At 40.7% G+C, this 25,240-nt stretch overlaps 1 protein-coding gene across 10 annotated transcripts in view; it reads right to left on the bottom strand.

Annotated features, from left to right (window-relative positions):
- Positions 1 to 1,500: 1,500 nt before the first annotated feature.
- The window catches only part of myt1la (myelin transcription factor 1-like, a), a 55,391-nt gene continuing 31,651 nt past the window's right edge, over positions 1,501 to 25,240 (bottom strand). For 3 of the 10 annotated variants that reach the window (XM_045211342.1, XM_045211341.1, XM_045211345.1), the window contains exons 9-23: positions 24,932 to 25,022; positions 16,937 to 17,047; positions 16,382 to 16,608; positions 15,107 to 15,354; positions 12,347 to 12,580; positions 11,270 to 11,418; positions 11,086 to 11,154; positions 10,858 to 10,920; positions 8,770 to 8,868; positions 7,689 to 7,910; positions 7,461 to 7,552; positions 7,243 to 7,346; positions 6,865 to 7,008; positions 4,460 to 4,522; positions 1,501 to 3,638 (exon numbers count right to left, since the gene is read on the bottom strand). In XM_045211342.1, the coding sequence (XP_045067277.1) occupies positions 3,498 to 3,638; positions 4,460 to 4,522; positions 6,865 to 7,008; positions 7,243 to 7,346; positions 7,461 to 7,552; positions 7,689 to 7,910; positions 8,770 to 8,868; positions 10,858 to 10,920; positions 11,086 to 11,154; positions 11,270 to 11,418; positions 12,347 to 12,580; positions 15,107 to 15,354; positions 16,382 to 16,608; positions 16,937 to 17,047; positions 24,932 to 25,022 (2,057 nt within the window). In that variant the 3' untranslated portion in view covers positions 1,501 to 3,497. The remainder of the gene's footprint in view (positions 3,639 to 4,459; positions 4,523 to 6,864; positions 7,009 to 7,242; positions 7,347 to 7,460; positions 7,553 to 7,688; positions 7,911 to 8,769; positions 8,869 to 10,857; positions 10,921 to 11,085; positions 11,155 to 11,269; positions 11,419 to 12,346; positions 12,581 to 15,106; positions 15,355 to 16,381; positions 16,609 to 16,936; positions 17,048 to 24,931; positions 25,023 to 25,240) is intronic. The other 7 variants (XM_045211343.1, XM_045211344.1, XM_041866010.1 and 4 more) reach the window with 7 other exon arrangements.

The following is a 25,240-nucleotide window of genomic DNA, read 5'->3' as shown; positions in this document are numbered from 1 at the left end:
ACACGGAATCTTGCCCCTCTGTAGTTCCACAAGGAGGGAGTGATGTCAAAATAGGTTGGTGCTGTATCAATTTGTGGATTAGGATCAAATAATGCAGGTTCTGGATCAAAATTTGAGTAATATATAGAGAGATATCAGACATTTTAGACATGTCAGATATTTTGATCAAAGTCACTTTTTTAATTTGCTGGCCTGTCTCATGTGTCATGAGCCATTTTTGACTCATGTCTCTTGTCGTTTGTGATTTTGTATATTTGTATTATATTGTATTTTGTAAAGTGTGTGAATCCCTTGCTTTTTCGTGGGTGGTTTATGATTTGTTGGCCCTGACATTTGTTCCATTGTTTTTTTTTTCTCACAGTAGTTGGACCTTACAATAACATAGTTCCTCTTCTGGCTAGGCTACAGCTGCTTGCTGGCTCTGATGAAGTCAGGTCAGTGACTATGCACCTATGTTCTTGGACTATTTATCTTCTCATATGTTTTCATTCATATTTGAGGCGATCATTTGAGGAAACAATACAAGTTAGTGTTGCAACACAAGTTTTATTCAGAGTAAGAGATGTCAACACCAGTGTGATAAAAATCGTACAAACTTCACAATTTCAAATGAAATATCACAGCAACTTGTGATCTTAAACATACAAAATTATAGATCAACAAAAATCATGCCATGTGGTACCAAAATTAAGTTGGAAAGTTTGCAGGAGCGAGAGAGGGGACAGGGGAAAGGAGAGAAGGAAATCAATGTTGTATAAAATCCTTTCATCAAAGCATTACTCGAAATAAATCGTAATTGTAGCAGTTTAATAAATTGATGAATTCACAAATATTCATATGAAAATTCTTCTGCACTCTAGCATGTGACATGTTAGTGTTCTCTATGTAAATAATCACAGATAACCTTTTACATTTGTTATTATAATATGTACTGACTGTTGGTGAGCAGCAGATTTGTGCTTAAAATTCCCATTTCCTTTGTATCAGTAAGAATAATTGACTAAAGAAAATAGTACAAGCTGTTGATCTATCTATAGCGTTACTTTATTGGCAAAAAGCTGCAGACACAAAGCTTTAGACACAGGCATATGGAGTCATATGGAATGTGGACCTCAAGTCTAGTAGGTCCAAAGAGATGCTTTGAAGTGTGAGATCAGGTCAATGACTAGCTAAGCCTATAGCACCCTCATGTTGACTATCAAGAAGGGATGTCTGAAGTGAACTTGTCTCATTCAGCTCTAAGTCTCGCGGCTGCATTTAGACAGGCAGCCCAATTCTGGTATTTTTTTCACTAATTGGTCGTTTGACCAATCAGATCAGCTCTGAAAAGATCTGACGTGAAAATATCTATGTGATAGGCCTCCTGTAGCTCAATTGATAGAGCATGGCGCTTGCAACGCCAGGGTTGTGGGTTCGATTCCCACGGGGGGCCAGTATGAAAAATGTATGTACTCACTAAAAACTGTAAGTCGCTCTGGATAAGGGCGTCTGCTAAATGACTAAAATGTAAATGTCAAATGTCAAAAGACCAATTACTTGAAAAAAGATCAGAATTGGACTGCCTGTCTAAACGCAGTCCTAGACTCCACACTCTAGGCTACTTCCACATACAATATGTCTTAGATGATACTGTTGCCATATACAGTCGTTTAAATGCAAATAATTATCTCTATTTATTGATATAATTGTGAAATACTCCCATGATGTGCATGCATGATAAACTGTATTAAGAACACACATAATCCATTATTAGAGTCGTCTTCAGCAAGTGTATGTCACATGGTTATGCCAATTTGTATAGGAAATTGAATTATTAATAAGTAAATACTATGTTAGGGTAGATTTGTTGCAGTTGACTGATGTTTAAAAGGTTATGGCATTATAGGGGGCTGACATTGACACTCAAATTGCATTATAATGGTGTTTTTAAGTACTATGAAAACATTTATTGAGGGTGTCTCATAGAAAGTGATAGCAATTTACTCATGGAATTGTCATCAATCATAGAAACGCTAGTTAATCATGGACCACTATTTCCAATATCACTTTCGTTAGTTAGCATTATTTGTTGTTATAATAGATATCAATAAAGTTTTTTTACCAATAGATCCATTTTTAGGACAGAATCAAAAAGCAATCTTTAGCTCATATCATGTGGTGTGGCTCAGACACATACTATGCATGATCGCAAAGACATTTCTACTGAACAAGTGCAATAATATACTATGATAAATGGGGGACATTGACCCTGTAAGTCCAGCACATCAATCAGCCTTTATAAAGATAACTTTTCTACAAAACTTCTGACCATTAATTTGACCTTTCAAGTACCTCTTTAAGTTTAAATAAAAACATAAAAACATCAAAACAAAGGTGTTCCTGTGCAAAATCGAACATGAGAGAACGAAACTCATAAACTCATCCATCTTTCATTTTGGAACTGATCGCCCCATGATGAATCCCTAAAACATGATTGTATTAAAAGATTTATACAAAACTTAATACATTTACATTTAGTAAAAAGATTTATCAGCTCTGCTAATTTTATTTATAAGAAATTGCATATACCCAAACATTTTTTTCTATATAGATTGCATCCAATATCTAAACAAGTGATTTAATCATTGCTATACCAATATTGCTGATAAGTTGTCCTACTAGCTATTCAATAAGATTTACGATTTAAATAAATTAGTAACGCTAGATTGTCTCCTACATTTCCCATAGCCATTGGTCATCCCGCTCTGTGTTTGAAATGGAAATAGTTTTTAACAGCACAGATTACTAATACTTTTTTTATTTCTAACCTAATGAAGTACAGTCCATTCTAGATGATGGGAGTTGCACCTCTTAGTTTCCGTCTCATGATGTTTGAAATTTGTCATATTTATACATAGTTTCTTCTCATATTTTATTTAAACATAGACATTATTATTAGTCTCCACACAGACCACTGAAGACAAAGAGTTTTTCAAACATTGTTACAAAAATCGATACATTTACATCCAGTTAACAATCTTCACACCAAAGGTATTTTTTTGTATTCTATTACATCCAAAAAAAGAAGCGCTTATCTAAAAATGATTGCTCCTCACATTGCCCTCATCTGGCTCCCCACCCATGGGACTCAGTATAGTCCTTTTTATCAATAAGCGTTAAAATAATGAATGAAACAAGCTTACAATTAATAAATACATATACACAAAAATGTGCATACATTAGCAGCTATAAACAGTACATCACTTTATATTAGGTAATATGAAAATGTACAAAACGTGTATGTTCTTTTAAACTTTTGCCATTGGGAACTATTTTTAAAGCAAGGCAAAAAAATCATAACCATGGAGCTCAGAGCATAACAGTGTAATAAAAGAATCATTATGGTAATTTACAGCAGCAAAAAATCCTGATCCATTCTCTCTTTTGACTTTTTTGTTGTCGCTTTAACATCATTTGATTTAGCCTCAGACAGTGCCTTTTTGCAGGTAGATAGGCTATTACACTTGGATGCCTTGCACCGCTTGTTTGATGTTCTCCAATAGGGCCTTGTTCTCTGGACTCTGGTATTGGTCCTGATGGGTGTACATGTCTGTCAAAGTATTCACATAACTATCAAAGTTTTGTTCATTCATTGGCTCCTGTGAGGGAAAAAGACACCAATAAGGACAATGGTACAGATGCAATCAGATTCAGTATGATTTCATATTGATGATCAATTCAGTTTCTTTCAAAGACAAGGGAAAGGAGGGAAATACAAATTGTTCAGGGAAGGACACTGACAGCTGCAAACATTGTAAGGACAGTATGGTCACTGGGGCTGTACTAAGTGTGTATTTACAATACTTCATCGATTTAATAAAATGTAACCATTTACATAGTCCTATGTATAGTACAGTTGATCTACTGCAACTCCAAACCATGCAAAGTCAGTGTAGATTGATTTTAGCAACTCATAGCAGGCATGATTGTTGATGCTTATCTTATGGAGACAAAACGATGACTGACATCACATAAATAAACTAATGTAATGTGTGCAGCTAGTGAGATGTGGGAGTTGTGGGAGCCATTTCTCAGACAGGTACACACACTGTAACAGTAGCATGAACAGACAGACAAACAGAGAGACACTGAATATGCAATAGCAGACTGAACATACTTGCTTCATTGACTGTAATTGTGATATAACTGTGTAAAAATGGCTCGTAGTGTTACTCCATCATAACCACTTCCTTGTCAGCAATATATCATGGGGCTCTTTGAAATTCTTCTAAGAAGCCACAAAACGTCTCTAAATATGACCAAACCATTGAATCGTAGTATAACGCAGCAACATTTATGGACAATTGTGATGCATAAACACCACAGAGAGTGTTCACCAGTATAGGAGGAAGACTTAAGGGAGGAGATGATAGTGCAGAAGAAAAGGATAATAATTAGACTATGAAAAGGAATATCTTACTCTGTGGGGCATCTGTAAACAGCAGCTATGTTTAACTGGGGCCTCTTTCTGTGGCATCGGTTTCTACAGGAAGAGGTGTAAAGAGAATAGAGATAGATAGAATTCTATTAGCCTGCTGTACAAAAGGGAGCAAAATTCTAGCCTGGTCGCAGATATTTTTGTGCTGTCTTGCTAATAGTTATTGTCATGACGTTTGGCATAACATCCCCCTTGGCGTTTTTCCTATTTTGTTGCATTACAACCTGTAATTTAAATGGATTTTCATTTCGATTTCATGTAATGGACATACACAAAATAGTCCAAATTGGTGAAGTGAAATGAAAAAAATAACTTGTTAAAAAAAATTCTACAAAAATAATAACGGAAAAGTGGTGCATATGGAAAAGTGGTGCATATGTATTCAACCACTTTGCTATGAAGCACCTAAATAAGATCTGGTGCAACCAATTACCTTCAGAAGTCACAAAATTAGTTAAATAAAGTCCACCTGTGTGCAATCTAAGTGTCACATGATCTGTCACATGATCTCAGTATATATACACCTGTTCTGAAAGGCCCCAGAATCTGCAACACCACTAAACAAGGGGCACCACCAAGCAAGCGGCACCATGAAGACCAAGGAGCTCTCCAAACAGGTCAGGGACAAAGTTGTGGAGAAGTACAGATCAGGGTTGGGTTCTAAAAAAATATCAGAAACTTTGAACATCCCACAGAGCACCATTAAATCCATTATTTAAAAATGGAAAGAATATGGCACCACAACAAACCTGCCAAGAGAGGGCTGCCCACTAAAACTCATGGACCAGACAAGGAGGGCATTAATCAAAGAGGCAACAAAGAGACCAAAGATAACCCTGAAGGAGCTGCAAAGCTCCACAGCGGAGATTGGAATATCTGTCCATAGGACCACTTTAAGCCGTACACTCCACAGAGCTGGGCTTTACGGAAGAGTGGCCAGATAAAAGCCATTGGCAGGGACTGGGAAACTGGTCAGAATTGAAGGAATGATGGATGGCGCTAAATACAGGGACATTATTGAGGGAAACCTGTTTCAGTCTTCCAGAGATTTGAGACCGGGATGGAAGTTCCCCTTCCAGCAGGACAATGACCCTAAGCATACTGCTAAAGCAACACTCGAGTGGTTTAAGGGGAAACATTTAAATGTCTTGGAATGGCCTAGTCAAAGCCCAGACCTCAATCCAATTGAGAATCTGTGGTATGACTTCAAGATTGCTGTACACCAGCGGAACCCATCCAACTTGAAGGAGCTGGGGCAGTTTTGCCTTGAAGAATTGGCAAAAATCCCAGTGGCCAGATGTGCCAAGCTTATAGAGACATACCCCAAGAGACTTGCAGCTGTAATTGCTGCAAAAGGTGACTCTACAAAGTATTGACTTTCGGGGGGTGAATAGTTATGCACGCTCAAGTTTTCTTATTTCTTGTTTGTTTCACAATAAAATATATTTTGCATCTTCAAAGTGGTAGGCATTTTGTGATGTGTGTGGTAGGCATCAAATGATACAAATCCCCCCAAAATCTAATTTAATTCCAGGTTGTAAGGCAACAAAATAGGAAAAATGCCAAGGGGGGTGAATACTTTCGCAAGCCGCTGTATAGCAGTTGGGTATAGCACAAACAGATATGGTTCCAGGCTAGAAAAATGCTTTATAACCCTCCTAAAATGTGATCCCCTCACATTAATGGGTGGAGAACAGGGAGCCAGATTCAGATTTAATTTATGACTAAGAAACGTTGGTGCCTTTTAGATCAAGCAATATCCTATCAGCCCTGTTTATTTCTCAACTGAAACCAAGCAGGGGGGAGTGTGTGTGTGTGTGTGTGTGTGTGGGGGGGGGGGGGGTTAGATTAGATTATTAGTCTGTAAGGGAAGTGTTGTAGCACAGAAGCATATGAACAGCTGAGAAAACAAGGGACAAACAGAAAGCAGCAGATGAAAAAACCCAATTATGTTATTGCAGTTAGACCTTATGTTGCAATGATTTTTCAAGCACATAACAGGGTAAGAGATGTATTTTATAATACTTTTTTACGTGTTCTGTTTAAATGGCATCAACAAACAATCACTATGGAAATAAACATATCCAATTTGGCAGAATACAGTGGAATAAGCCACTACCATGATATGACCACGTTTTGTTTTCACTCATGTTACATTGACTCATATACTTCAAATGGCCCTGGGTTTCAACACTTGCAATCATGGAACATCAAAGTGGCATGCTTTCAAGTGTGCCATCTAGTATCTTCGACAACATAGCCTTATTACCTAACCCCACGTCCTATTTCCCCATAAACCGTTCTTGATTCCTATGGCATCTTCGTTCGACTTGATACAGTGCTTGTCCGACAGTAACTGTTGGAGGCTAAGTTGTGATGGTACTTACCATATGTGGGAGCTGGATATTAGCTAAACTGTTGATGAGAGAGTGGCTGAGGTTGGCTAGCTCGTGCAGTAGCGAGTCATTCTGCTGCTCAATCACTTTGTTCTCCTCCTCTATGGACTTCAGGTTAGTCTCCATAGTGGTGATCTGGGAAAGGAGAGAAAGACGTGCATTGAAGTTGATGAACCAGAGTGACTGAAAAATGTACTGCGCTAGTCATATCACAGTTTCTTGGGGAATGAAACATCAAAATCAAGTTATATGCATTTGATGTAAGCTTTAATCCAGCAACCTGTTTCAATATTTGCCCAAACTCAGCAAGACTAACTGCCCTATAATAATTAATTAATTAATCTTGAATAAGTAATGAATGAATCTTACTTGTGTCCTAAGTTTAATCATGTCTGATTCCACTTGATTGTTCGATTCGTTTAGATCTTTGATTTCTGTATCCAGCTGTTTGATGTCCTCATCATTTTCTATTCCTAGAGAAGGGGAAACATAAAATGCACTTTTGATTCAGCTTGAATATGTTTTGATAAAACCAGCAAGTGGTTAGTCAAGGGGCATTCTGACTGGTATTTGTGCCTGGCAATTACCTTTGCTTGCCCGTTGCTTGATTGTCAACATTTCTACCCCAGTCATTCTGGCTTTCTTCATGGCTGAGGTGGCACGGGGGCAACCGGAGAGACTGAGGAAGAAAGGCTCTGGTGAATAAAATCATATGACTCCAACCCTGCTGCATAATTTACATTCTTGATCTGGTACTTAGTTACATTTGTACACAGTTGCTCGTTTACACCAGAACCGTGCAGAGCCCCACCCACCTCCGATGGGTCAGGAAGCTCCCGCTGACATGTCCTGATCCATCACAACCCGGGGTCGGGCACGACATGCCGTCTGTCTTCCCGGACTTCCATGCAAACTGGGAGCCGTTGACGTAGCCATCCTTCTGCCGCTTGGCCGCCAGGGGGCAGCCCGACGCGCTGCGGTGAGATGCGTACTTCCCCGTCACGTGACCCTGTCCATCACAGCCTGGGACTGGACACCTGAGGAGAGAAGGGGTCACAAAGGTCAGTCAGGTCACGACATCGCTCTCCTCACCTGCAGCACAGCTGTCCCTGGTAAATGTCATCCACACACTAAAAAGACTACTAGAAAAAGATTAGCTACTGTAATGAAAACCATCTCCGGTTTATAGACATTTACCCATGGTTCTACATTGTCCTTCAGAGTGACATTTGGGCTGATTAGAATTAGCACAGCGTGTCTGCGGGCTGCTCCACCCCGGGAGTGGGGAGGTCAGTGTTAATTATGATTACAATGTTAATGATGATGGTAGATCCAGTGAACCTCGCAGGGATAGAGGTGGCAGCAACAGCTGTGCAGCGATTGGGAGGTGATTGGTGAAAGGACACACAGTGAACTTTAGATGATTCACGGCAAGGTCATATGTGCTTAACATTATGGCATTACTTAAGTGGTGGAAAGGTAACCTTTACTGTAGTGTACCCACTAGGTGTACTACACTGGCTGTAGAGAATATGAGGTGAAATGCATGACTGACTTCAAGAGAATACAGATGTAGGATCTTAATTTGATAACTCTTTTGTTGCTGAGAATCTTCCTGCACAGCAGGAAAGGCAAACTTGTAGTGTATTCAACGTTTAAAAAGGCTTATAAAGTTTGTACTTTTCACTTTGAAATGTCAGACTTGATTTGCCCTTGTGAAAAATGTATTTACCCCCACAAAGAAATTCCATTAATTATAATCTACATAATAATTCACATTTCCTATTGCTGCAGGATTATTTTCCTGCTGTAGCAAACTGGCTCCAATTAAGATCCTACATCTGTATGTTGACAAATTTACCAAGATAATATACTACTATCCGTTCCAACCCTCACCTAATTGGCTCCTGGTCGTCCTTGTCCTCCTTGCTGTGCAGTATCTTGATCCCGCTCTTCTTCGCCCGTGGACAGCCTGACAGACTAGAGGGGAAAGGTCTTGTGCAGTTCACTACCATCTTAAGAGTATGAGTACAACATCAGTGCATTTGCAGTTCATCAAAAGACAAATCACTTCTCAGAATGATAGCTCTGTAAAGTTAGTATCAGATGGTTTCAAGACAAACCTAATAGCCTATTCAAATACATGTATATACGGTAACAAATTACTTCATCAGAGCTCAGTGGACTGAAAACAGAGAAGGTATACACTACAAAATATGTAATAAACTGTATACAGTGCCTTCGGAAAGTATCCATTTTTCAAATTTTGTTAGGTTAAAGCCTTATTCTAAAATTGATTAAATTGTTTTTTTTCCGCTCATCAATCTACACACAATACCCCATAATGACAAAGCAAAAACAGGTTTAAAAATACAAAACGGAAATATCATATTTACATAAGTATTCAGACCCTTGACTCAGTACTTTGTTGAAGTACCTTTGGCAGCGATTACAGACTCGAGTCTTCTTGGGTATGACGCTACAAGCTTGGTACACCTGTATTTGGGGAGTTTCTCCCATTATTCTCTGCTGATCCTCTCAAGCTCTGTTAGGTTGGATGGGGAGCGTTGCTGCACAGCTATTTTCAGGTCTCTCCAGAGATGTTCGATCGAGTTCAAGTCCGGGCTCTGGCTGGGCCACTCAAGGACATTCAGAGACTTGTCCCGAAGCCACTCCTGCGTTGTCTTGGCTGTGCTTAGGGTCGTTGTCCTGTTGGAAGGGGAACCTTTGCCCCAGTCTGAGGTCCTGATTGCTTTGGAGCAGGTTTTCAAATGTCAGACTTGATTTGCCCTTGTGAAAAATGTATTTACCCCCACAAAGAAATTCCATTAATTATAATCTACATAATAATTCACATTTCCTATTGCTGCAGGATTATTTTCCTGCTGTAGCAAGTACCGCTCTGTACTTTGCGCCATTCATCTTTGCCTCGATCCTGACTAGTCTCCCAGTCTACAGCATGATGCTGCCACCACCATGCTTCACCGTAGGGATGGTGCCAGGTTTCCTCCAGACGTGACGCTTGGCATTCAGGCCAAAAAGTTCAATCTTGGTTTCATCAGACCAGATAATCTTGTTTCTCATGGTCTGAGAGTCTTTTGGTGCCTTTTGGCAAACTCCAAGCGGAATGTCATGTGCCTTTTACTGAGGAGTGGCTTCCGTCTGGCCACTCTACCTTAAAGGCCTGATTGATGGAGTGCTGCAGAGATGGTTGTCCTTCTGGAAGGTTCTCCCATCTCCACAGAGGAACTCTAGAGCTCTGTCAGAGTGACCATTGGGTTCTTAGTCACCTCCCTGACCAAGGCCCTTCTCCCCCGATTGCTCAGTTTGGCCGGGCAGCCAGCTCTAGTAAGAGTCTTGGTGGTTCCAAACTTCTTCCATTTAAGAATGATGGAGGCCACTGTGTTCTTGGGGACCTTCATTGCTGCAGACATTTTTTGGTACCTTTCCCCAGATCTGTGCCAATCTTGTCTCGGAGCTCTACGGACAATTCCTTCGACCTCATGGCTTGGTTTTTGCTCTGACTTGCACTGTCAACTGTGGGACATTATAGAGACGGGTGTGTGCCTTTCCAAATCATGTCCAATTAATTGAATTTACGACAGGTGGACTCCAATCAAGTTGTAGAAAGATCTCAAGGATGATCAATGAAAACAGGATGCACCTGACCTCAATTTCGTGTCTCATAGCAAAGGGTCTGAATACTTATAAGGTATTTTTTCATTTTTTTATTTGCACAAATTTATAGAAACCTGTTTTCGCTTTTTCATTATGGGGTATTGTGTGGAGATTGCTGAGGATAAAAAAAAAAATCCATTTTAGAATAAAGCTGTAATGTAACAAAATGTGGAAAAAGTCAACAGGTCTGAATACTTTCCGAAGGCACTGTATGTATCTATGCATCACCGTCTTCTACAATCTGACATTTTAGGGGCTGCTAAATATACTGTATGGCTTTTGTCTTTATGATGGGGTGCAAGCTACCTCCTGTGCGAGGCGTAGTTCCCAGTGATGTGTCCAGACCCGTCACATCCCGTAGTGGGACACCTGGGACATAGGGACAAGGAGAGTGTCTACAGGGGACAGGGTAATACCAAAGCTGACAGCATCAACACTTATCCGGCTATTGGTCTGCTAGGAAACGTAAAGACTAAAATATTGAAATCACAATCGTCTCTATCAGAGACATTGGAGAAATGCGGTTATGCTTACTTGAGGTCTTGCGCATTGGTCGTCATCATACTGCGGATGCTTTTGTCAGCTAACTGGCAGCTTGAGAGACTAGAGAATACACAGACATACAATGATAACATCAGATGTGGAAAATGGTCAATAGGTAAAGAGAGTATAATGACTGTCAAGTAGTAAAAAGGTGATAAGCTTGTTTTGGTCTTACGTGATGAGTTCCTTCTTGCCCTCCTTGCAGGGAGAGTACTTCTGTTTGGGGCTGGGCATGGTCACATCCCCTCCATAGTGCTGCTCATCCAGAAGGTCCTGGAATGGGTCCAGGTCATCGACCTGGTGGAGGGATGACAGAAAGGAAGACTACATCATGTTATCATGTAGCCTGTGACCATAGCATAGATTCATATTCACACATCCTACATTTTTCAATTAGTACATGATTACAATTCATACTCATATTCACATCCCACACATCCCAATTTTTTTCTATTACTCAGCAGATCCTATATCTTGGTATGAAACAATTCTCCCAAATAAACCCTCTCCCTTCGATCTCAATGCTTACGCCCCACTGAAAATGTTTCATCCATGCTTGATTAGCAAGCCCAATTACTCTTATGTCTACACCCCCTCAACTTCAAGCTTTTTCATTTGATACTGCAAATGTATCAATTTATTGCATGGGTTTCTTTGTGTAATATCAGCGATTCAAAGTACAACTTGTAAAGATGATCTATCAGACACTAATAATATAATGCTGCTGAGCCTTAATGTATCTCACGGACAATGAATCCACAGTAGTGTGCGTCACTGAGTCATTGGGTGAATCTCAATTATATTTCCTTGATTCCTCGTCTCCTCTTTCCATTTCTCTTTCTCGGGGGGAGGAACCTCAGATCTTCTGCCCCAATGTGCTTTGAGAAGGAGATGATGAGGGAGGATGTGAGGTATCAATTGAAAATTGAGATTCTCACATTGAGTTAATGCAGTACCAGTAGCATCCACTAGATGTCACTGAAAGACTATCAGTGTATACAGGATACCCCCCTCCCAATCAAATCATCATTACCTGTGTGCTGCCGGTATATGGCTCATTAAGGAATATTGAACACTCGCAGGGAGTAAAATATGTTCTGGATAAGCCACCTTTGAATTGTGCCTCCACTGCAAGAGACCATTGGAATAAAATAGAGGACTATTCTGTTCAATAGATTTTAATTTTGAACACAAAAAAACCCACATTACACCATAACTACATTACCCATAATGCTGCGGTCCTTCCCCATACCTCTTTGTGATCGTCGTCGGTGATGCGCTTGATCTTGGTGTAGTCCACGGGCAGGTCCCAGCAGTCGGCCTCGCTCATCTGGTAGCAGCGGCTGCTGTTGAGCAGGGCCTGCCGCTGGGGGGACATGGGCTGCAGGGGCGTCAGCACCGTGCCACTCCCCTCCGGACCCCCCGGCTGCCCCCGGCTCACACTCAGGTCCAGGGTACTGTTGTCATCCACGTCCCCATCAGGACTCTGTCAGAGAGAGATGGAGGGAGGGAGGGAGGGAGGGAGGGAGGAAGAGAGAAGGGGGAAAGGGAGGTAAATAGGATAAAAGAAAGATGGGAAGGAGAAGAGAGCAAGGGAGCACGATAAATAGATTGCAGGAGGTAAAGAGGAGAGAGTGAATGGAGAGGAGAGGGTTGATAGAGGGAGAGAAAGCGAGGGAGAGACTAATTACTCCTCCCCCTTGGCCAACTCTGCAGCCCATACTGTGGCGGAGAGGAGATTAATGTACAACACAGGGAATATCCCCGCGGCGCTCTGATGATGATGATGACGATGGTGATGGTGTACACAGAGACAGACTGCGCCAGAGCAAGACCATGTCCTCACAGAGAGGTCACTCTCTCTCGCCTCTGCACAGGGGCATGATTACTAGAGAGAGAGAGAGAGAGAGAGAGAGAGAGAGAGAGAGAGAGAGAGAGAGAGAGAGAGAGAGAGAGAGAGAGAGAGAGAGAGAGAGAGAGAGAGAGAGAGAGAGAGAGAGAGAGAGAGAGAGAGAGAGAGAGAGAGAGAGAGAGAGAGAGAGAGAGAGAGAGAGAGAGAGAGAGAGAGAGAGAGAGGCAACTGAAATGCTCATCGATCCATTCCAGGTTGTCTTAAAAAGCCAAGGGCTCTAGTCCACCGCGCCCAATGTATCTCTTTGTCTCACAGCGTTAGATTATATACTGCTCTCATGGCTATGCTTGCCCTGCACCAGGGCTCTAAATTAAAAAAAATTATTGGTAGCACCGGTGCACCATTGGTAGAAAAACTTTTTTTTTAATCTACAGAGATATAGCCTATATGAATTCTAGCTACTTCTGAAGCACATGTTTTTTTTTTTTTTAATTTTGTAATTTATTTATTTAGCAAACGCTCTTATCCAGAGCGACATACAGGAGCAATTTGGGTTGTGCCTTGCTCAAGGGCACATCGACAGATTTTTTACCTAGTCGGTTCAGGGATTAGAACCAGCGACCTTTCGGTTACTGGCACAACGCTCTTAACCACTAAGCTATCTGCCGCCCTTGTTGCCCATGTTGTGCCCTAGAAACTAAAATGTAACCATGTAAATACATTTGTTTATATATAGAAAGCTAAAATGTTGATACAAATACCTGTTATTGAAATTAAAAAGTCATTTGTGGACTATTAGGTTTCTACATTATGTAAAAGCACAATTTTCCTATTGAGATGCATTGCATTGAAAATTGTGCACTGTCTCTTTAAGAATGTAAAGTTTATGATGATGACATGCAAGATATTTGTCATTCATTTATTTCTATGATCATTGATCTCCTGAAGAAGCTATCCTGTTTCCTTTCTTTCTGTGCCCCCAAATGTTTGGATATACTGATAAAGTTACCAGGTTATTAGCTAGCTAGCTAATGAGGTAACAAACATGACTGAACAAGGTGTAAAACAAATGTGGCCCGCGAGTAGTTTTAGAATGGCCCACGACATGGTTTGTGAATGTAAAATGCCCCCCCCCCCCAAGCCGTGACAGGAAATAAAAAACGTTGCGTTGGTAATGTGGGTCAGATCTTTTGAACTTTTTGGGTTAGAAACAAGCAGTTTTCGCTGTATTAATGGTGCAAGCATGTCGCTAACAAATCTGTGCTCGGGAAAAAATGGTACAGCGAAGCCTTATCATTACAACAACTTATTTTATATATATATATACTGTATATATATATTTAGGATTTTTGTTTTCGTAGGGTGATCCCAAGTTAAAACTCCAGGTCGAACAGCAAAATATTTTGTGAAATTGGACGCACTTTAGAACAAGCTACACCCCACAATGTAGTGAATGTGCCACATACAGAGTCACAGGATGCCAGGCCAGACTGCATTATTCTGTAATAAGCAAAGCCAAAATAATATGGAATAGAAAAGCATCTGACACCTAACCCTGTGGAGGAGGCCTCTGACTCATTGTTGCCTGTATCAGACAAGGGCCCACTTTTCACTAGAACTGACTCAGGGTGGCAGTAAGGAAGAGATAATATCCATATTTTATCAGAGATATAATGCAAATGTAGTCTGATAGATTGAAAGAGCAATAAAGAAAGCAGGAAAGATAGGGGAAATAAATAGACAAAGGGAGAAAGATAGGGGTGGAAAAAGAGAGAGAGAGCAGAGAGTGGGAGACAGAGGGACAGAAAAGGAGGCACAGAGAGAAAGAGAGAGAGAGATAGAGAGAGAGAGATTAGAGATGTCGGACAGAGAGTGAGAATGTGAGAGAGAGAGAGAGAGAGAGAGAGAGAGAGAGAGAGAGAGAGAGAGAGAGAGAGAGAGAGAGAGAGAGAGAGAGAGAGAGAGAGAGAGAGAGAGAGAGAGAGAGAGAGAGAGAGAGAGAGAGAGAGAGAGAGAGAGAGAGAGAGAGAGAGAGAGAGAGAGAGAGAGAGAGAGAGAGAGAGAGAGAGAGAGAGAGAGAGCGCTACGCAACGCCCCAGAGGCGGAGCTGGAGCCTGCTGGGTGAGTGTGAGCATGAGTCTGGGCCGTAGCCCTCCCTACCTGGGAGAGGAGGTCCTGGGGCTTGCTTCCCAGGCCGTGGGGCATCTCCCTGCAGCGTGTGGACAGGTTGAGGATGGCTGTGGCGGCCATGTGGGCAGCCTCCATGTCGTGTGTGTAGTCGAAGCTGCTTTTGCTGCAGGTGCTGCTGGCGCTGCTGCCGCCCCCTCCCCCTCCGCAGCTCAGACTGCTGCTGCTGGGAGCGTAGCTGCTCGTCGTGCTGCTGGCTGGGCTCTTACAGTAGCGCTTGGCTGCAGGGAGGGAGCACAGCATAGAGATCATACACAGACATACAGACACACATACTGTATACACATAGAGTGCAGACATCATCCATGCACACACACACACACACCCACACACATACCTACACACACACATACAGTACATAGATAAAGTCACACACAACGATGCCGAAGGCCAGATTTTGGCCCCGCCAAAAAAGATCTGAAATATAAAATAATTGAAATAGAGCTGTATAGAAAGATGAAATTTAGAAAAATCTAAAGGATACATACTGTATATATAGATGTAGATAGATAGATAGATAGATAGATAGATAGATAGATAGATAGATAGATAGATAGATAGATAGATAGATAGATAGATAGATAGATAGATAGATAGATAGATAGATAGATAGATAGATAGATAGATAGATAGATAGATAGATAGATAGATAGATAGATAGATAGATAGATAGATAAATAGATAGAGTGGAGAAAGAGGTGCGGGAGACAGGGATGGAGAGCGCGAGGAGTGTGCTAGAGGGAGAGAGAGTGCGAGCAAGAGGGATGGGAGCGGTGTGACAGTAAATATGGGCTTCACAGTAAGGGTTTGCAGGCAGCAGAGTGTGTGAGTGAGCGGGGAATACAGAAACCTGCCCTAAAAGCATCTCTCCACGCTACAGGAAGCTGAGGCAAAAAGCATAAGAGAAAACCTTCCAACCAGCAGCTCAAAAATGCATCAGGGCCAAGTAAATGGGCTGTGTTCTATATTTATCTCCAATCCGGATTGGGGTTGTTCCATCTAATATGAACTATGCCATGCAGTATCACATTTATGGAAATTAAATATAGCCTCAAAAATTGGTTTTGGGAATACACATTTCAATAGTTTATTTGCATTGTATATGTGTTGCATAGAGTTATTCAACACATTTACCTCATTGTCTTAGCAGTGATCTAGAATCTGGGAATAATGTTTGTGTTCCTGCCTGCGTCTGTGTGTGTGTGTGTGTGTGTGTTTGTGTGTGAGACACAGGAAGTCATTCCCTACCATCATATCCCTTAGGCGAGGAGTCCCGTCCTTGGGGCTTGGGGGCCAGGCCTCTCTTCCCCCCACCGTAGACGTGGTGCTGGCTGTCGTAGCCTTGGCCGTAGTCAAAGCTGGTCTTGGAGTACTTCTCCAGCTCCTTGGCCAGGTTGGAGCGCGGCGTGCTGGTGGAGACGTTATTTTTGTAACCGTACTGTGGGATCTCCAGCTGTTTCACAAAGCACATTGGCCTGGAAGATAACCATGGACAGGGGGGCCGTGTTTGTGTACACGCGGTGAGAGCGGTCTGACTGACTGGATGGTGTAAGTCCTCACTGAACCACTAGGGGGACTTCATTTGTAAGAGCAAAATCATGAGAGCTAATACGGTAGGCTATGTCCTGTCTATTGTATGTAGAATGTACATGATGTTACCATATGTTCTTTCTTTCTACGTCTATATGAGGTATGAGAGATTGATGCAGGTCAGAGGTTACGTTCACGGCTACAAGGAATGCACTGGGATGAGCGGGGAGGCTGGGGGAGTGGTGGTCATGTGATGAGGGTGTGAGTGAGTACCTCAGCACACGGTCTGAAGCCTGGTTGGACTTGGGGCCCCCGTCACATGGGATGTGCTTCTCCTGGACTTTAACCATCTTCTCTGCAGCAGCGATGGGGCACCCCGAGAGACTGCAACAGCATTCACACAACAGAGTGAGGCCTAATTGGCCAGAAGACACACACGCATGCATGTACGCACGTACGCAAGCACACACACACGTGCGTGCTGGCACACACCCAGACACACACACACACACACACAGACACCACTTGCACAGACATGTACCCCCTCACACACACACCTACAGAGTCCGCATCACCGATAACAGACACATCCAGTCAATCAACAAAATTTGGCTTGGATTTAAACAGCATTGCAAATGTTTTGCTATACGATGGGACCCCACGTATGAATTATGTATTTTCTATGGCCTAGTTCTTAATTGCAATGCCGGAGCTTTGCAGATACATGTTATTGGCTGCCTGAGCAAGAGGGGCTGCTGAGCTTCAGAGAGATCCTCTCAGCTAGATACCTCAGTCCTTTCAGAGGCATTCTGGGTAGGCACAGTGGGGAGAACTGATTCACCACAATGCCAGCTACTGTACGGCCTCATCTCTTCCTCATCACCTCTCCCCTCTCGCTTTCTCATCCTCTTTTCCCTTGTTTTATTCCCCTTTCTCCCTCAGATTTGCACCTCTTACAGTATATGAGAGTATTTTTTCAAACCAACCTGGACTCAGGGGTAGACGAAACATAATAAATGTAAATCCGGGACACTCCAATTAGTATGATATGTTACGTTTTGTATGGTATGTATTAATTAGTGGATGTCCATCATCCATTTTGCATGATATGTTACGAATTCCAATTTGTTGTGGCTAATAGCTCCTGAGTGGCGCAGTGGTCTAAGGCACTGCATCGCAGTGCTAACTGTGCTACTAGAGATCCTGGTTCGAATCCAGGCTCTGTCGCAGCCGGCCGCGACCGGGAGACTCATGGGCGGCGCACAATTGGTCCAGGGTAGGGGAGGGAATGGCCGGCAGGGATGTAGCTCAGTTGATAGAGCATGGCGTTTGCAACGCCAGGGTTGTGGGTTCGTTTCCCATGGGGGGCCAGTATAAAAAAAAAAAAAATGTATTCACTAACTGTAAGTCGCTCTGGATAAGAGCGTCTGCTAAATGACTAAAATGTAAATGTAACGTTAGCTAGGTGGCTAATGATAACGTTAGATAGGTGGCTAATGTTAGCTAGGCTAGGGGTTAGGGGTTGAGGTTAGGGTTAAGGTTAGGGTTAAGGTGCCTGGAGCATTTCAATTTTGGAGAATCTCTTATAAAATGGGTTAAAATCATGTATAGTAACCCTATGTGTAAAATAGTAAATAATGGCTATTTCTCCGAAAGTTTTTTCTTTTAAATCCACAACTTGAATCCCTCCACAGCCTCATAGAGGATCTAGATACATTTTCTAACCTCTCTGGATTACAACCAAATTATGATAAATGTACTATATTACGTATTGGATCACTAAAAAATAAAAAATTTACATTACCATGTAGTTGACCAATAAAATGGTCTGATGGTGATGTGGATATACTCGGAATACATATCCCAAATGAAATAAGTGATCTCACTCCAATAAATCTTAATAGAAAGTTAGCAAAAATAGATAAGATCTTGCTTCCATGGAAAGGTAAATACCTGCCTATTTGTGGAAAAATCACCCTGATTAACTCTTTAGTATTATCCCAGTTTACCTATTTGCTTATGGTCTTGCCTACGCTTAGCGAACAATTTTTTTAATTATATGAGAAAAAAATATTCAATTTTATTTGGAACGGCAAGCCAGACAAAATTAAACGGGCCTATTTATATAATGAATATGAATTCGGAGGACAGAAATGATTAAATATTAAAGCATTAGACCTATCACTAAAAGCTTCAGTCATACAAAAGTTATACCTAAATCCGAACTGGTTCTCTAGCAAATTAGTAAGATTAGTAAGATTGTCTCACCCAATGTTCAAGAATGGCCTTTTTCCCTTTATACAACCTCACACTTTCAGTTATTATATCTCCCAAATATCAATATTTCTAAAACAAGCCATAGAAAGTTGGTTGCAATTTCAATTTAATCCTCCAGAAACGACAGAACAAATAATGCAACAAATATTGTGGTTAAACTCAAATATACTAATTGATAAAAAAACATTAAAAACATTTAAAAAAGGTATAATCTTCGTAAATGATATCATGGTAGGACTGGTGGAGTTATGTCGCACATGCAGCTAACAAAAACATATGGAAATGTCTGCTCTACCCAAAATTACAACCAAATAATTGCAGCATTACCGCAAAAATGGAAGAGGAAAGTGGAAGGGGGAAAATGTAAGGAACTTGTCTGTCGGCCTTGCATTAAAGAATATAATTGGTTAAAGAAAACTGTGATAAATAACAAAGTATACCAGTTTCATTTAAGGACCAAAGGATTGACAGCCGTCCCATATAGATTGCAAAATAGTTGGGAAGAGATTTTTGATGTACCGATCCCATGGCATAGTGTTTATGAACTGATACGCAAAACGACGCCGGATTCAAAACTTTGAATTTTTCAGTTTAAATTATTATAGAAAATCCTTGCTACCAATATAATGTTATTTGTATGGGGGATACAATCTTCCCAGCTCTGCAGATTTGGCTGTGAAGAGACAGAATCATTAGATCATTTGTTTTGGTACTGTCCATTTGTAGCTTGTTTCTGGACACAGGTCCAGGAATGGCTGAAGGATTGCAATATTTGCATGGAGCTGACCCTGCAGATAGCACTACTGGGTGATCTGAAAAGTCATAGTCAATCGATCAATAATATAATAATACTTTTAGCAAAAATGTTTATTTTCAATTTACAAACTGTAGAAACAATGAGAATAGAAAGGTTCAGAACTTTTGTAAAACATCACAGTACAGTTGAAAAATATATGGCAAATAGAAATCCAATATGGATGGTGTTAAGAGATAGATGGGAGGTGTTGAATGGAGCTGAAGGATGGGACTAATAACAACAACTAATAACAACAAGATAACTAGTGTAAGACATGCTGTGTCCATAATAAGTATATAGGTTATATATTGTGAGTTTTTGTGAAAGAGTACAGTTAGAAAGATATGGCATATAGAAGCATACCAGATGGACATCATGAAAATGATCGGAGGAAGTTCAGGAGTAAAAACAAACAAAATATAATTATTGACTGTGTCCATAAAATGTATATAGTATGTATAAGCATGAAGTAGAGGCCTAAGCATTGTTGTTCACTAGTTTACTCCAATTAGGGAAGTGATGGTGGGGTTGGAAAGTAATAAAGGGAAATATATATATTTTTAAAGGATATGTATGTATATATGTATGTATATGTGTATATGTATGTATGTGATATATATATATATATATATATATATATATATATATATATATATATATATATATATATATATATATATATATATATATATATATATATATAATGTAAACAATATACAATGTAAATGTAAAAAAAAAAAACATATGGGGGATTGGAAGTGATGCAGACAATTACATTGATGGAAGTTACAATCTATCTGCAATATTAAAGCTTATCTACCCCCTAAAAAATAAATAAAATAAAAATAAATAAAGCGGATCTACCCCCTAAAAAAAAAAGAAGAACAAAAAAAAAGGTTAGGGTTAAGGTTAGGGTTAGGAGTTAGGGTTAGGAGTTAAGTTAATGGGTAAAGGTTAGGGTTAGGGAAAGGGTTAGCTAACATGTTAAGTAGTTGCAAACTAGCTAAAAGGTAGTAAGTAGCTGCAAAGCCTACCCATCCGCCCCAACCAACCACTCTACTATAGTTTTTGCCTTAAGTAACCTTCTGTCTTATGTAACCATACTATACGTAACATATCATACTAATTTGATTTGATTTATGTTTACTATGTTATGTCTAGTCTATGAGACCAGGCTGTTCATTCACACACAAATCAGTCATTCTCACAAACAAACCGGCGCTGCTTTTGTGTGTGAGACGAATGTGGTGCCGAGGGCCTCTCCTAATCGTTTCTTATCCACGTGAGAAAAAAAAATGTTATATGGCCAGCTCCGTAACACACACACACACACACACACTCGCATACAGACACACATTTCAAAGCGTCAGAGAAAAACTGTGAGGACCATGTGACAACCTGACAGAAGGACTGCTGTCTGTATCGTAGAGTTTCCATGACAACAGCGAGGAGAGAAACGAGAGACACAAAAGCTATACATCTCAATCTTTTTTTCATTTTGTTAGGCAGTGCTCCCCAATACTGCCAGTCCCACAGGATGTGTTCTATATAACATGTCCTACAGCAACTGCGGGTGGAGAGGGAGGTGTGTGTGTGTGTGTGTGTGTGTGTGTGTGTGTGTGTGTGTGTGTGTGTGCATTGTGTATTTATAGTGTATGCATTGTGTGTGATATTGTCTGTGTACCTACAGTATATACATTGCCTTTAGAAAGTATTCACACCCCTTTACTTTTTCCACATTTTGTTGTGTTACAGCCTGAATTTAAAACGGATTAAATTGAGATTTTTTGTCACTTGCATATACACAATACCCCATAATATCAAAGTGGAATTATGTTTTTCAACATTTTTACAAATTAATAACAAATGAAAAGCTGAAATGTCTTAAGTCAATAAGTATTCAACCCCTTTGTTATGGCAAGCCTAAATAAATTCAGGAGTAAAAATATGCTTAACAAATCACATAATAAGTTGCACGGACTCTGTGTGCAATAGTAGTGTTTAACATACAGTACCAGTCAAAAGTTTGGACACACCTACTCATTCTGTCACGACTTCCGCCGAGGCTGCCTCCCCTCCTTGTTCGGGCAGGCTTCGGCGTTCGTCGTCACCGGAGTACTAACCACTGCCGTCCCAATCATCATATCAATTGTCTTGTCAATCACATATATAAGTGTAAGTGTTCCCTCTGCCCCCTTGTCCTTGTGGGTGATTGTTTGTTGTGGAGGTTAGTAGCTCGGTGGAGCGCTTGTAATTGGTATCGACAGGAGTATTTTTCCCGTGTGCCTTGTATTTTCCAGTGCACCTGTTTTGTGCCCTGGACTGTGTTGACGCATTTCTGCGTAAACCTGTATTTTTCGGATTAAAGCCTGTTTCTGTAATTTACCCTCCTGCGCCTGACTCCTTCAACACCACCTTATCACACATTCAAGGGTTTTTCTTTATTTTTGCTATTTTCTACATTGTAGAATAATAGTGAAGACATCAAAACTATTAAATAACACATATGCAATCATGTAGTAACCAAAAAATGTGTTAAAAAATCAAAATATATTTTATATTTGTGATTCTTCAAATAGCCACCCTTTGCCTTGATGACAGCTTTGCACGCTATTGGCATTCTCTCAACCAGCTTCACCTGGAGCAGTTCCCACATGTGCTGAGCACTTATTGGCTGCTTTTCCTTCACTCTGCCGTCCGACTCATCCCAAACCATCTCAAATGGGTTGAGGTTGGGGGATTGTGGAGGCCAGGTCATCTGATGCAGCACTCCATCAATCTCCTTCTTGGTAAAATAGCCCTTACACAGCCTGGAGGTGTGTTGGGTCATTGTCCTGTTGAAAAACAAATGATAGTCCCACTAAGCCCAAACCAGATGGGATGGCGTATTGTTGCAGAATACTGTGGTAGCCATGTTGGTTAAGTGTCCCTTGAATTCTAAATAAAGCACAGACAGTGTCACCAGCAAAGCACCCCCACACCATAACACCTCCTCCTCCATACTTTACGGTGGGAACTACACATGCGGATATCATCCGTTCACCCACACCGCGTATCACAAAGACATGGCGGTTGGAACCAAAAATCTCAAATTTGGACTCCAGACCCACCGGTCTAATGTCCATTGCTTGTGTTTCTTGGCCCAAGCAGGTCTCTTCTTATTATTGGTGTCCTTTAGTAGTGGTTTCTTTACAGCAATTCGACCATGAAGGCCTGATTCACACAGTCCCCTCTGAACAGTTGATGTTGAGATGTGTCTGTGACTTGATCTCTGTGAAGCATTTATTTGGGCTGCAATTTCTGAGGCTGGTAACTAATGAACTTATCCTCTGCAGCAGAGGTAACTCTGGGTCTTCCATTCCTGTGGCGGTCCTCATGAGAGCCAGTTTCATCATAGCACTTGATGTGTTTTGCGACTGCACTTGAAAAAACGTTCAAAGTTCTTGACATTTTCCATATTGACTGACCTTCATGTCTTAAAGTAATGATGGACTGTCATTTCTCTTTGCTTATTTGAGCTGTTCTTGCCATAATATGGACTTGGTCTTTTACCAAATAGGGCTATCTTCTGTATACCCCCCTACCTTGTCACAACACAATTGATTGGCTCAAACGTATTAAGAAGGAAAGAAATTCCACAAATTCACTTTTAAGAAGGCACACCTGTTAATTGAAATACATTCCAGGTGACTGCCTCATGAAGCTGGTTGAGAGAATGCCAAGAGTGTGCAAAGCTGTCATCAAGGCAAAGGGTGGCTATTTGAAGAATCTCAAATATCAAATATAATTTGATTTGTTTAACACTTTTTTGGTTACTACATGATTCCATATGTGTTATTTCATAGTTTTGATGTCTTCACTATTATTCTACAATTAAAAAAATAGTACAAATAAAGAAAAACCCTTGAATGAGTAAGTGTGTATGACTACCTCATCTCTGTACAACACACATACACGTATCTTTAAGGTCCCTCAGTCGAGCAGTGAATTTCAAACACAGATTCAACCACAACGACCAGGGAGGTTTTCCAATGCCTTGCAAAGAAAGGCACCTATTGGTAGATGAGTAACAATAAAAATAGCAGACATTGAATATCCCTTTGAGCATGGTGAAGTTATTAATTACACTTTGGATCAATACACCCAGTCACTACAAAGATACAGGCGTCCTTCCTAACTCAGTTGCCAATGGTCACTTTAAAACGGTTATAGTTAGTTTAATGGCTGTGATAGGAGAAAACTGAGGATGGATCAACAACATTGTAGTTACGCCACAATACTAACCTAATTGATAGAGTGAAAAGAAGGAAGCCTGTACAGAATAAAAATATTCCGAAACATGCATCCTGTTTGCAACAAGGCACTAATGTAATACTGCAATAAATGTGGCAAAGTAATTAACTTTTTGTCCTGAATACAGTGTTATGTTTGGGGCAAATCAATACAACACATTACTGACTAACACTCAGTAATGATTGGGTGTTTTGATTGACCATCCAAAAGGTAATTGATAACTCAAAGTGATATTCAGTGCCTTCTTTTTCTATTTTCACCCTTCTACCAATAAGTGCCATTCTTTGTGAGGCATTGGAAAACCTCCCTGGTCTTTGTGGTTTAATCTGTGCTTGAAATTCACTTCTCGACTGAGGGACCTTACAGAACATTTTATGTGTGTGGTACAGAGATGGGGTAGTCATTCAAAAATCATGTTAACCACTATTATCGCACACAGAGTGATTCAATGCAACTTATTATGTGACATATTATGTGAAAATGTTTACTCCTGTACTTATTTAGGCTTTTAATTTCTAATTGATTAGTAAAGAATTCGAAAAACTAAATTCCACTTTGACATTATGGGGTATTGTGTCTAGATCAGTGACACAAAGTCTCAATTTAACCCATTTTAAATTCAGGCTCCAACACAACAAAATGTGTAAAAAGTCAAGGGGTGTGAATACTTTCTGAATGCACTGTAACTGCTGACAATAGATTCCTGAACCTGAGATACACCGTTACCAAGTGGCAGACTCCTATGGCACCCCCACATATACCTGTTTTGAACCCTTTTTTTCTCTTTCTTAGATCCTGGATAGAGATTTTTTTTATTATGTTCTATCAGACTATACATTTATTCCACTGTTTTTTCTTATTTCTCTCCCAGTGCATGCCCTGCCTGGTTGCCAGCCACTCACCTGCGGTGGGAGTTCCTGTTGCTATTGACATGGCCACGCCCCGAGCAGCCAGGAGTAGGGCACTTTAGAACATTTTCATACATTGCAAGAACTTAGGACAGACAGGGAGAGGTGAGAGAGACAGCAAGGGGTTAGGAGCACCCAGAGTCAGTGGTTATTGTTCAACTATTATTAGGTAGTGAGCAGAGAAAGTGGCATGCACTGTTAAAATGTAATGTTGATGCTCATGCAGGCAGCAGAAAAATAATGGATTGAATCAAGCAGCATTCAGAGGTAGTCAGCATGTTGTTAGTCTTTCTGCAAAATCTT

This window comes from Coregonus clupeaformis, chromosome 36 (genome assembly GCF_020615455.1).
Source record: "Coregonus clupeaformis isolate EN_2021a chromosome 36, ASM2061545v1, whole genome shotgun sequence".
NCBI classification, from domain to species: domain Eukaryota; kingdom Metazoa; phylum Chordata; class Actinopteri; order Salmoniformes; family Salmonidae; genus Coregonus; species Coregonus clupeaformis.
The sequence above is the reverse complement of the archived record's forward strand: the minus strand, read 5'-3'. Positions and strand labels throughout refer to the sequence as shown.